The sequence below is a fragment of the Tenrec ecaudatus genome, chromosome 7 (genome assembly GCF_050624435.1).
Source record: "Tenrec ecaudatus isolate mTenEca1 chromosome 7, mTenEca1.hap1, whole genome shotgun sequence".
NCBI classification, from domain to species: domain Eukaryota; kingdom Metazoa; phylum Chordata; class Mammalia; order Afrosoricida; family Tenrecidae; genus Tenrec; species Tenrec ecaudatus.
This window is the reverse complement of record NC_134536.1, coordinates 10477955-10490958: the sequence shown is the minus strand read 5'-3', so window position 1 is coordinate 10490958 and position 13004 is coordinate 10477955. Positions and strand designations below refer to the sequence as shown.

The 13004-nt window shown below is 55.3% G+C and overlaps 1 protein-coding gene across 5 annotated transcripts in view; it reads left to right on the top strand.

The window, feature by feature from the left end:
- The window catches only part of ARID1B (AT-rich interaction domain 1B), a 405831-nt gene that overhangs the window by 283572 nt on the left and 109255 nt on the right, over positions 1–13004 (top strand). For all 5 annotated transcript variants that reach the window (XM_075554341.1, XM_075554339.1, XM_075554340.1 and 2 more), the window contains exon 5: positions 640–883. In XM_075554341.1, the coding sequence (XP_075410456.1) occupies positions 640–883 (244 nt within the window). The remainder of the gene's footprint in view (positions 1–639; positions 884–13004) is intronic.

Below are 13004 nucleotides of genomic sequence, written 5' to 3'. Positions count from 1 at the left end.
GCTGTCCGTTGTGACACTGGACCTGGGAGGACAGCTCTCCGAGGATGGGTCTAGGGGAAGCGTGGTGCCCTTCTTCCTGGGGCAATCGATGACTGTTCTTCTAAGAATACTGGAGGCTCTGTGGTCGCGTTCTCTCCGCCCAGGCAGGTTCAAGTCCTGGCCAATGCACCTCACGTACAGCCTCCGCCCCACGTGGTCTGTGTGCAGCTCGGGTGCTGAAGCAGCCTCAGCGGAAATTCCTCCCTCGCACAGACCAGGAAGAAAGGCCTGAGAACCTTCTTTGGGAAATGTGCCGGTGAAAGCCCAGTGAGTCACGAGAGCGTGACCCCACTGGGCATGGCGACTCCCGAGCTGGCGGTCTCCGTGGGAAGTATAGGGGTGGTTCTGCCGTGGACACCTGCTTGGTGTCCCCGGGACATGTGTCCATCATTGGGAAGAAAGAGAACATCTCTCGAAAGGGCCTGTTGGGTTTTAATGAAACGTATTTCTCCAGATACTTCATGATCATCTTTCTCATCACTGCAGTTTCAGTCTGGGTCCGTGCCGCTGAGCGGTGAGGGTGAGGTTTCCCCGCACGGTGGCAGCAGCCTCGTTATTGCCCGGGTACGTGTTCCTCACCGGCCTGTTCTTCCTCCGCAGGACCTGTCCGGCTCCATTGACGACCTCCCCACGGGCACGGAAGCAACTCTGAGCTCCGCAGTTAGCGCCTCGGGGTCCACGAGCAGCCAGGGGGATCAGAGCAACCCGGCACAGTCCCCCTTCTCCCCACACGCCTCCCCGCACCTCGCCAGCATCCCCGGGGGCCCGTCGCCCTCCCCCGTGGGCTCGCCTGCCGGGAGCAACCAGTCAAGGTCCGGCCCCATCTCTCCTGCAAGTATTCCAGGTACTCCACTTCTCCTTCGCGACGCACCGGGGACCCCGCGCGCCGGCGGCAGTCCGCAGACCACTTCCTGGGTGACCCCTACCCGTCCTGGGAGCCAGGTGCAGCTTGGCGATGTCACCGAAGCGCCTAGGGGTCCCAGTTCCTGAAGACTCGAGAACAGTGGTGTCCTCACACCCGTGGGCTCTCCCAGCCCTGGGCGGGTCTGCGCATGCTTACCCTGGGGGCCCTGGTGACAGAGTGGGTTATGGATTGGGCAGCTAGCAGCAGGGTCAGGAGTTTGAAACCACCAGCCACTCCAAGACAGAAAGATGAGGCGTTCTGATTTGTCGACTTGGAAACTCACAGAGGCAGTTTTAACCTGTCCTATTGGGTAAGTCAGCCTCTATTCAATGGCAGTGAGTTTGGGGGTTTGGGCTTTTGTTTGTTTTTTGGTATGCCTTTGTGGTGAATCTGCTAAATACAGGCCTCGGTTGGTAAAGGCCACTAAGTTGGTTCATTAGAGAGATTTCTGAGGAGGACTGGCTGCTTGTCGTTTCTTTGTTGTTAGGGTCCTCGGTGCGTGCAAGCCCCGATTCTGCAGCATTGCGCATGTCGGGTTTCTGCTGACTAGAGGCGGAATTGGTAGCACCCCCTCAAGGCCTTCTCACCCACTGCGCTCTGGCTGCTTTGGGGTGCGCAGTTCATGTTCCTATCAGCCCGTGTATTCCAACGAGGCGCCCCTGCTGAATCGGGCCTCCTTGGGGCCATTGTCTTTGCTCGAGCTCACACAGCTGTGCTATGTCACCCTTCGTCCATGCGGACCCACCAAGCAACCCACTCACCCTGATCAGCAAGCCCCTGGTAGCTGTCTCCTGCCACCTGCCCTGCCTGGCGCCCCGCACGCACCTTTCCCTGTCGCCAGCAGGGGCGCTGTTGAGCTGCTGATACATTTTCAATCCTGACAGGAGCGTGTGGCAACCGCCTTTCACCATCCCTCCGCTGTCCCGTGCTCGCTGCTCTGGTAGGTCCCCTCCAGTCGTTCCGACGGGCAGCGGCCTCCGTACAACAGAATGAAACCCTTCTCTCTGAGCCCATTCTCCATGTCACCCCTAGTTGATCACGGAATGTCACCATACAGACTGTGGGCGCACATGTGACATACGTGCAGAGCGTCCTGACGTGTTCATTGTGAAGCGTGACCGTCAAGTGAGCACGCGTGGGCCCACTCCCTGGTTGAAGAGTTGGCGTGTCGCGGTGCTGTTGGAACTACCTGTGTGCTCCCACCTTGCCGAACCCCACAGCCCCAGAGACCCTCCACCTCTGGCTTTGCAGAGGGCCACGCTACAGCATGCGGAATGTCGTGAAACTGGAAAAGCGGACCGCTTCTTAATCTGCTCGTCTTCCTTCCGTTTGGCTGGCACCATGTCGCCCTCCGATCCCACCGCCTCGAGCCGCTCTGTGACCTTGGGCCGGGCCCACAGCCTCCCCGTGTCGCAGATTCTGCGTCTGGGAAGTCGAGATAATAACCCGCAGCCCGCAGCAGGGCTTTCCTGAAGATGAGACGTGTTCATATAGAGAAGCCGGCACCCAGCCAAGTGCTGCCCCGGCTACTATGAGACATTGATGCCCCTTCTGTTATGAATCGTAGAAACCTTTAGTGCCAACCATGATGGCAACTACAGCGGAGACCAAGGGACGCGCCCGTGGAAGTTACAGGCCGCCGGAGTGCCGTGAGTGTTGGCGACGATGGCATCTTGCAGCTCGATTGCGTGGAGAGAGCCCGCGGCCGGCGTGGAGTGTTTTCGAGAGTGACTCGGCAGGACCACGCGAGTTAGCCAGAGAAGCTCGATGTGTCCTCACCGGAAAAACCCAGGGACTTGGCAGGAATGTGATTCGTATTGCTTTAAGCAGGTTGTCCGTCCTTTCTGTTCAACGCGTCCGGAACGTTATCGCAGGTAGTCGGAGAGCACGGAGGCTTTGCTGCCACCAGGACCTTCCGTTTTCTTTCGTACGATGGAAGTCTTCCTTCTTCCGACCCGTGACAAGGGCCTCTTTCGGGTTTGGCCAGAGGAGGTTCAGAAGGTGGAAGACAAGGAGAAGGCAAGGCTGCACCCAGAGGTGAAGAGTGAACCCCAGCATCACTCGTGTCACCAGCAAATCGGTTGCCGTGTGATTGACGCGAGCCCAGTCCAAGATTGGTGACGGGATGAAGTCCCAGGTCCTGGGTGGCTTCTATTTTGTGTGTGTTGAGATCCCACCAACCAACTCTAGCACCCGGGTCCCTGTACTGTCAAAGGCACCAGCTCCGCAGGAGGAAGACAGGACGTACGTCAAGAGTGACAGTCTCGGAAATGCGCCGGGCACTCCTCCCTACCCTGTAGGTAGGGTCGCTGTGAGTCAGCATCGACTGGATGCAGTGCGCTTGGTTTGCGTTGGCTGGGTGCGCGTTTGGACCTCCCGCTCAGGCCCAGACTGCAGGCTGGCTGGCGGAGGTGGGAAAGGTGGTCAAGGGAAGCTGGGCCGCCCGCGTAGAGGGGTCGTTGTTGAGGGGCTGCAGCAAGGTCCCGCTCCTGCTCCACATCTTCCTCTATCACCTGGGCAACCCCTCCACCTCCCCATCCAGCCCTGGCTGGGCGGTGCTGCTGCCAGGGGGCCTCCTCACAGTGCCCTTCTCCGCAGCCTTGACCCACACAAACAAGGAAGCACCAGTTGCTGTCCATTGATCACAGGTCTCTAGAGCCCGCAGGGGTGGCCAGGCCAAGCTGGCCTGCCTCTGGACTACAGAGCTTTCAAGAGTCAGGTTGTGCCCCCCCCACCCCCCAGGGAGCTCCATCCCACCCCCCAGGACCACGGGTTCTGGTGAGCATTCGGGGGAGGTGCTCAGCCAGCTTCTCTCTTCGGTGCAAGCATGGAGAGACTGTGCTCTGAAAACTCATTTCCTTGCTTAATTTGACTTTGAGACGAGCGGATCCCGGAAGGACGCCTTAATGGGAAAGAGAAAAATGGATGTGGGTGCCGGGCCAGGTGCGGGCCAGAGCGCGCAGGAAGGGTTACGGCGAGCGGAAATGATAGTTCCTGGTCTAATTTATCAAGATTAGCACCTCGGAGAGGGGCTGGGGTGGGGGAGGAGGGGCGCTGCACCCAACCACTCCCTGGCCAGGTTCCGCGCTCAGGCGCCAGCCTGACCCGCCCCACAAGCATTTTCACTTACCGTGCTGGGCCCTGCTGTCAGGTGTCGGCCTCCCTGCAGAGGGTTCCACGTTGTTCCCCTGGTTACCCTGTGAGGAGCATTTGACCACAGTCACCCTACCCAGGGGCGGCCTTCCCAATCCCCTACCCCCAACCCAGCAGTCCTCCGCGGCTCCTCTCGGGGCAGAAACCCTGCAACAGCCTGCAACCGGGCAGGTGCCCGCCGTTTCCTGGCAGTGGGAGCAGGCTGGGGAAGTCAGCCCACAATTCCACGGAGATGCCGTGTTTTCATCTCCGGCAGCACAGGAACCATCAATTCAGCAGCTCCTACCAGCCAACGCCAACTTAAGCCAGCATTTTTTTTCCCTGACAAAGTAAAATATTTGTATGTTACGCAAAACAATAATTTCAGATCCTTTCCAAACAATGCTTAGCGGCAGTTAAAAAGAGCTACAATCTATTTTGCCTCTTGGAAAGAGGAGCCGGCCACTCTGCATGGCTCACTCAGTCCTTCGTTACAAGATACCGGAACCCCTGTCCTCTCTGTCACTGATTTAGCATGCAAAGCCCGGTCTCAGCTGGGGAGATGAGGGACTGGTCATGGGTGCCCCCAGCCATGTTTCTGGAGGGACAGCTCCCCACAAACAGCATCAGAAGCCAGGACGGGGCCACAGAGCTGAACTTCTGTCGCCCAGCACCCCTGGGCGCCCTGCCCTGCAGGTGTGGACTGAGTGGTTTCGGTGTGCGGTGCCCTCAAGTCCGTTCCAACTCATCAGGAGCCTGTGAAGTCATCGTGTCAATGCACAGACCCCCCCTCCAGCTGTCCTCACTCACCGCCCAGCTCCGAGGCAGCTGGGCCCACTCTACTTCTCCACGTGACAGCTGACCCTAAAACTTTAAAGAGGGTCCCAAGATGCTGACTGACCCAATGTAATGGTGTTCAGGTGGATTACCTAGCTGGGCACCTCTAGCCAGTCTTAGCAACTCCTTTCACGTGACTTTTCCTGCTGGGCCTGGGGAAGAAGGTGGGGAAGACACGGATCGATCATAGCACTCCGTTGTGAGTGGTTGTGAACAGGTTTCACTGTGATTGTGGAAACTCAGCACTCTAACCAGTGGGTCGGTCAGTTTGCCGTCCATCGGGCTTAAGATGAACCATCTGAGAAGCAGGAAGGGGAGCCTCCCTGCCATCAGGAATGAGGAGCCGGGAGTGGAGCGGGTCCTTGGGACCCGGAGGTCCCAGCCCAGTGAGAGGAAACTGTGGGCGAGGCTGCGGTGGGCTTCTCGGCCCAGGCCCACAGAGTGAGTCACGCTGAGTGCTCTCGGGCCTTGGAGGCTGCTTGTGGAGAGGGGTACCTCCTGACACTGAGCTGGGTGAGCTAGGTAGGTCTTGACCCACAGGATTAAGGCAGAACCCCTTTGTGCTAAGGCTTTGGTTGAGTGGGCATTTATCTGCAGTGCTGAGAGAGCTGTATAACATTGCCTGAGGGGGGCAGAGACCAAGGGGCCAGAGAGAGATGGCCTGTGAGCAGTGTGAAGGAGGGGCTGCCCTGTTTGGTTTCCACTCCTCCCTCCTCCCTCTCTGGTGCGCTGCAGTCAGGGGTGAGGGGGGTGGACAGTGAGGACCCCCAGGGCACTTTCTGGGCTGTGCAGTTCCCTTGCTCTGTACACCTAGCATGCAGCTCTGGTGGTTTAGTGGTCACAGGTGGGGCTGCTAACCCCAAGGTCAGCAGTTTGAAACCACCAGCCATTCCATTGGAGAAAGACTAGGCTTTCTACTGCCATAAAGAGTTAGTCTTGGAAACCCACAGAGGCCTCCACTCAATGGCAGTGAGCTTGAATACAATTAGCAGTGTGTGTGGGTGGAGGGGGGTTGTCCCCAAGATTGATGGGTCATCCACACCCACTCCTCGATCTCTGCAGAGGAAACTCTAAGCACCTTGCTCGCTGTCCTCTTGCTGGGGCTGGGAGACATCCTGTCCTGTCTTTGCACTTGACCACTGCTGGAATGCTGTGGGTGTTGGCCGCTGTTTACCAGCCACACTGGGAACAAGGGCCCGGAGTGGAGCCTGAAAGTCCCAGATCTTCCCAGGAGCTGATTGTAGCCTCTAAGGAGTTACGTGCCCAAAGCCCTCAGATTGCATTTTTGGGAAGTGATCATCCACGCTCTCGCCCATCAGGTCAGGTTGTCCCTCGAGAGGGTGTGGCCTTCTGTTCAGAGTTGCTAAAGGTACTAGCACGGGGCAGCCCCGGAGTGTCCCACCACCCTGAAGGCAGGATGACGATGACGCCTTGATTGATCATAGCCGTTAAGTCTCTCACTAATCAGCTTCATTGCTGATTCTCCATTCACACCCATGCACCTCTGGTTTCTCTTCCATAACGGGGTGATGTGGGCTGTCATTGACTGATGAGGAGCAGAATTGGTTTCGGCAGGAGACAAACGGAATGCCGGCACCAATCCTAAAAGGCATTCATCTTTCATAATCCACATCTGCATGTTGAGAAACGATGGGACCGGGGTGGCTCATGCTCTGATGCTCCCGTCCGCACAGAAAGTGACACCGGAGTTTGTACTTGGGAACTCCATTAAGTGCCCACGCCAAATGCCCAGGGTGTAGCCTTGCTGCGCTTTTGCTTGGAGAATGTTAGGTGACATCCCCGGAAAACTGGCCAGCCCATCACTCATTTCCTTCCTCCCTGCCGCCCTTCCTGGGGCCACGGCCCCGCCTCAGGCCTGGGGGAACGCCCAGGAGCTAGAAAGTGTGCTCTGAGAGGCAGGAGTGTGCGTGCACACCAGGCCGACGTTGATTTCACAAGTGCATGGCTGTGGCTAGAGGGAAGATGGCCCTGGAAGATGGGCAGGAGGGAGCCCTGGGAGTGTGACGAGGAAGGGGGTGTCCCGGAAGAGGAGTGGCAGCCCCAGCTGTTGAGTGCTTGCTATCCCGTGGCCAGGGGCCCTGTGTCGCTGGGGCCCCACTGGTAGTCTGCTAGGGAGGCATGGAACAGAAGGGCCGGCCTGTGGTTAACTGCTGTCAGTCCGATGCTCCATGGGGTCTTCAACGCTGAGGTCTTTGGAAGAAGCTAGCCAGGCCTTTCTTCTGAGGTACCTCTGGACAGGCTCACACTGCCCGCCTTCTGCTAGTGGTTGTTCTCCAAGGTCATGTGAGCACTGAGAAATGTGCATCAAGTGCCCCGTGAAACCTCTGGGAGGCCAAGAAGGCATGACTGGCATGATTTCGGCTTCTAAGGGTTTCAGCATCTGGCTGCTGCAGGGAGTGGGTGCTGGGAGAGGCAGAGGGGTTCCTAGGAGCGGCCCCTGCAGAGACGGGTGACAAGGCTGCTCAGAGAGGGGTGGGGGAAGGATTTGTTCTAAGCCTTCTGCACAGGGTTGGGCTGGTTCCTGGGTTGGGAACGGAAGGAAGGAGCAAGTCTCCAGCACTTGGTTCTGGGCATGTTCCACTGACACTGGCCCCTGGAGTAAAGCTGGAGAAACCGATCTGTGAGCCTTTAGGGCAGTGGTTCTCACCCTGTGGGTCTCGACCCCTTTGGGGGTCAGATGACCCTTTCACAGGGGCCACCCGATTCATAACAGTGACAATGTCAGTGATGAAGTAGCAACGAAAATAATTTTAGGGTTGGGGGGTCACCACAACCTGAGGAACTGTATGAAAGGGTCGCGCAGGAGGAAGGTTGAGAACCACTGCTTTGGGGTCTTAGGTGAGACCCCCCAGGCCAGAGCATTCTCGGTTTCAACAAGTCCCCACTGACCTGCACACCTCCATCATGGGTGCAGGGCCTTTCACAGACCCCCTGGGGAGCCTGGGCACCGGATGGGGCCTGGCCCGCCCCAGGAGGAGGGGCTCTGTGCTCGTGAGTGGGCACTGCTTTGCTCAGCTCTCGGGGCGGGGGGCTGGTTCAAGAGGCCCCAGGGTGGTAGTGGCTTGTGCATTTGGATCACTAGCCTTGAAGTCAGCAGTTCAAACCACCCGCCGTCTGAGGAAGCAACAGCTGCACAAACCCACGGGTCCGTTCTACCCTGTTGTACTAGGGTCTCTCTGAGTCCTAAGTGACTTGGTGGCGATGAGTTTGGATTTTGGGGTGATTGTCCCAGGCAGCCGAGAGTGAGAAGCCCAAGAGGAGGGGACTCACGGGTACAGGGACCTGAAGCGTAAGGGGTCTCAGTAGGAGCGCGTGGTGTTCTAGCAGCCACTCAGAAGAAGAGGCCAGCTGTGTCTGGGCAGCACCCCTTGGCTGGCTCGCAGGTAGAGTAAGCGGGCGTCCGCAGTGACAGCGGGTATGTGCCGGTCACGGAAAAGCTCAGTCATTTTTCACTTAGGGGAGCATGCTGTTCTGACCTTCCTAGAAATCGTAGCTCAATTGCAAATAATGTCACAGGAATAAAAAATTACTATATTTTTAATCATTTGGGGGGGGTCTTACAAATCTTACGGCAATCCATCATTCAATAGTATTAAACACACTTGTACATATGTTGCCATCAACATTTCCAAAACACTTTCTTTCTACTTGAGCCCTTGGTATCAGCTCCTCTTTTTTCCCTCTCCCTCCCTCTCTCCTCCCCTCCCTCCCTCCCTCCCTCATGAATCCTTGATCAATTATATATTATTATTGTTATTTTGTGTCTTACACTGTCTGTTGTCTCCCTTCACCCACTTTTCTGTTGTTCATCCTCCTGGGGTGTGGTCTATAAATCCAATCTGTGACAGATTCCGCCTCTGTCCCCCTACCCCCCTGATCCCACCATCCCCCTCCCCTCATGATATCGCTATTCCCACTACTGTTCCTGAGGGTTTTATTTGTCCTGAACTCCATGTGTCGAGAGCTCTTATCTGTACCAGTGTGTGTGCCCAGTCTAGCCGGATCTGTAAGGTAGAACTGGGTCATTCAGAAATTAGAGGAATGATGTGTTTCATCAGTGCTTACTGCACCGTGGTTGAATTGTCCCTTCCTTGTAACCCGGGGGGACGTGGGAGAGGATGGGTTGGGAGCCTGGGAAGGGCAGGGGGGAGGCGGGCGCAGGGGGTGGGCTAGGGTTGTTGATCAAGTGCAATGTATCCGAGAGGAATTACTGAGAGCCAAGTGGAGCGTGAGCGTGATAGTGGGACAGGAGGATGGTGAAAGGAAATAGAGGAAAGAAGTCGGAAGCAAAAGCTATTTATAGAGGTATAGCTATAGGCATGTAAATATATTAATTTATAATGAAAGGGATAGAGGCCAATATATCTATATTTATATGTTGAGTATTAAGATAGCAGAGAAACTTTGAGCTTCTACTCAAGTCAAGGCCTCCCTAAACACAAGAAACACTTTGTTCTGATAACCTGGCACTCTTTGAGACTCACCTTCCTGATATGATCACTGAAGACAAAATGGGTGCATAAGCAAATGTAGTGAAGAAAGCTGATGGTGCCTGGCTATCAAAAGATACAGCGTCTGGGGTCTTAAAGACTTGAAGATAAACAAGCAGCCATCTAGCTCAGAAGCAACAACACCCACATGGAAGAAGCACACCAGCCTGTGTGGTCATGAGGTGTGGATGGGATCAGGTATCAAAAGATCCAAAACAAACAGTTATATCATTGTGAATGAGGGGTATTGGAGTGGAGTCCGAAAGCCCATCTGTAGACATTTGGGCATTCCCCCACCCCCCTACAGAAGGGTTACCAAAAAAAATAAAAATTGCGAGATCAATATTCTCAGGCTGAGTAGGGATATAATAACAGTCTCCCTTCTTCTCACAATTGTTACTTTAAGTCCATTTGGCACATAATCCAATAGTCACGTCACTTAAATTCCACTTGAAAAAAGACAAACGTCTCATGCGTTTTAGAGACCGGAGCCATGACGGGTGGCTGTTTGTCTTGCCATTGCCCTTTATCAGAGGCCCTAGCCCCAAACCACTGCCATCGGTTGATCCCGACTCACGGCGACCCCCAGCACAGCACAACAGTGCAGCAGGAGGCCACTTCTTCCTCCTGCACAGCAGCTGATGGTGGGGACCACCAACTTTTGGGTGAACCACTGTATCGCCCCAGGGAGATCACCCTGTATTTCCTGTGAGGTTCTTTGGCCCCGACTCTGACCACGTCTTTGCTCCTCAAGTAGAATTGAAGAATAGCATTCCTCCCCCCTGGAATTCCCATAGCAACCTGACAAACTCCTAGTTACACTTCCAGACCCAACTTCAAGATCTCTCTCTTTTCAAAGTCATCACAGAACAGAGCGCAGCCCGGGTGGCCCAGCAGCCCACGGTAGGCTTTGAGGACAGTCAGTGTTGCTCTCCATTATGCCCGGTGCCAAGAACAACAACGGGCAAGTAAGCCAGGAGCTCACCTGAACTCGCCGTCCCCTTGAAGAAGCAGGAATTCAGGAGCGGAGCCTCTGCCGTCACGGGCTAGAGACGCCTGGAGCGCGGAAATAGCCCAGTCACTGGACCACTTGGACCAGCAGCTCATGAGTAATGCGCTGTAGATATTTGAAAGTGACGAAACAAAATACATCTTTATATATATGTTTCAAAACCATGCTGGGCAACCATTTAAACCCCCAATTAAGAAATTGATAAAGAAAGCATAAGAATGTGGTCCGGAAGATATGCCTCCTCTCTGGTACCACAGTCTCCAATGTGCTGCTCTGCGAGGAGCCCCGTAGCCCACCTCCGTCGTAGTAGGCCTGGCCCACCCATCCCCTGCACAGTGCTCACCAAGAGTTGAGCTGTTGGCCTCCAAAGAGGCGTGACGATATGCCTCTCTGCTTGGCCGTCCTGGTCCTCACCCAATGCCCGGAACATTGGTCCCAAGCCCTCAGCAATCTCCCAAGACTGGGGAGCTTAAAAGAAGTCTGCCCATTGGCTAAGCAAAGCTTTGTTATGCAACAACTCTTCCTGAAAGTACATGTAGTGGTGTTTTGTATTGTGATGTCAAAGTATATCAGACAAGTACTTCATAGCCTTCAAAGATCAACTGTTAAGGAGTGGTTATACACCAGCGGGAGAGGGAGGCTTAAACTTTTAACGTTTTCTTGTGAACTCGATCATAGTTTTACATTCAGCAATTCACGGGCATCTTGACCTAACTCCTCCCTTGCTGTGGGCCCCTCAGGGGACCATCCTCACTTCCTCCACCCAGCTCTCCCGGTGTTGCCTCCTTCCCTTCCCCTCTCCTCACCCTCTGATCTTTTGTCCTCAGGAGCCCTGCCGGTCCTAGGGGTTGATTGTCAGCTCAGACCTGGCCCAAAGGGTGACTAAGGCAGCCCTGCCTCTGACTGATAAGCCTGGTCTCTTTTAGACTGTGGGGTTTTCTTCCACGTTTTCCCCTCTCTGTCCAGAGCCTTCTAATGTCGTACGTTTCAGAGTGTCCTTGTAGCCAGGCACCATCTAGTTCTTCTGATCTCCAGGCTGTGGACAGCCACGACCAGGTCACATGGATTTTTAGGCTGCTTCTAGGGCATGAGGGTGGCAGGAAAAGGTTAACCCATCAGGAAGACGTGCCCCGTGTCCGGACACAGAGACGCCAAGTGACCACACGAACAGGCAGAAAATGAGCGAGATTTAGTGATATGGAAGCAGGGATCTAGGGAAGCTTTTCTGAAAGCGAGCCAGTGCCCTGCCGTTCAAAAGGCCCATCTCTCAGGCAGCCCAGAGCTGCGACCAAGAGGAAGAAAGAGAGCGACCAAGAGGAAGAAAGAGAGCGGGCCAACGCTGCATCTAATCTTCCTCCTGGGGGCCCAGGTGGACAAATTGGCAACCCTGCTCACAGCTTTTCCCCTGTCTCCCCTTTGTACCGGGAGAACTGCTAATCGGATCCATGCTGCTACAACTGTGGTTAGTTATTAACAGAATAAAAGCCGATTTCTTCAAAAGAACGGGTGGGGAAGCGACTGTACAAAATTGCAAGGTTGTTAAAATCTTAAATGCGCAGCGGTCGCTTCCCCCCCTTTATTCTGAATTACACGATGAATACAAGTCTTTCATCTGTCACGGTACCCATTGCTTCGGAAGGCAGCCAAATAGTAAGCTCCTCAAACACACGCGCACACACACACAAAGAGAATCTTAGAAAGCGGAAAAATATTGAGGAGGAAAAAGAATGGGTAAGAGAGGAGGGGAATTAGGTTTTGTTTTTATTAATTTGTGTCGGTGGGAGAAATAGAAGCCTCCTGCTCCCTCCGGGTCCCCTCCCCTGCCTTTCGCCTCACATCAAAGCGAGGATTAGGTAGCTGCCCAAGATGCAGGGCCATGGGGTTAAGTCCACTGCCTGCCCCCTGGCTAACAAGAGCCTCCTTGCTGTGGGGGTGGGCCTCCAGGTGGAGGGCAGCTGAGTGGTTGGTCCAGGCCCTCCATGCGGAGACTCCCCCTCCCGCCCAGGGGATTGTTCAAACCCAAGACCTGTGAATCATATGCCTGAGTTTCCAAGCTGTTGAAGCAAGCTGGCAGCCAGGGGCCGCCACTTAGGCCATTTGAATCAGGGCGGCCCCGTGTGGTGGACTATAGAATTGCACCCTGGTGTTCCACGGGCCAAGTGGGTGTTAAGGACAACTCAGATGTTCACATAGATGTACCTGGAGCTCCACCAGATGCCCGGGACTGACAACCCCCCCACCCCTCCCCCCCCCCCAGCCAAACCACATCATCTGCAGTCCTGTTTGCTAGTGGCACCATCAAACCTGAATCCGCAGTCCACGAGCGTGCCCTGAAGTTGCGTGTCTTATGTAATGCCCCTGTCTCCACTGAGAAGCTGAGTCGTGCTCACTTAGCTGAAATGCGGGCCATGGAAGCAGAGTGGTCAGCTCACTAAGGCACGTTGCTTGGGCCCCAGCAGCCGCAGGGCCAGGCTGGACCTGTGCCCCAGGGGGCACCTCCCTGATGAACGGAACGGTCCTGCTCCTGGTGCAGGTGTCCCAGCTAAGCAGGTCACTCTGTGGTCCACTT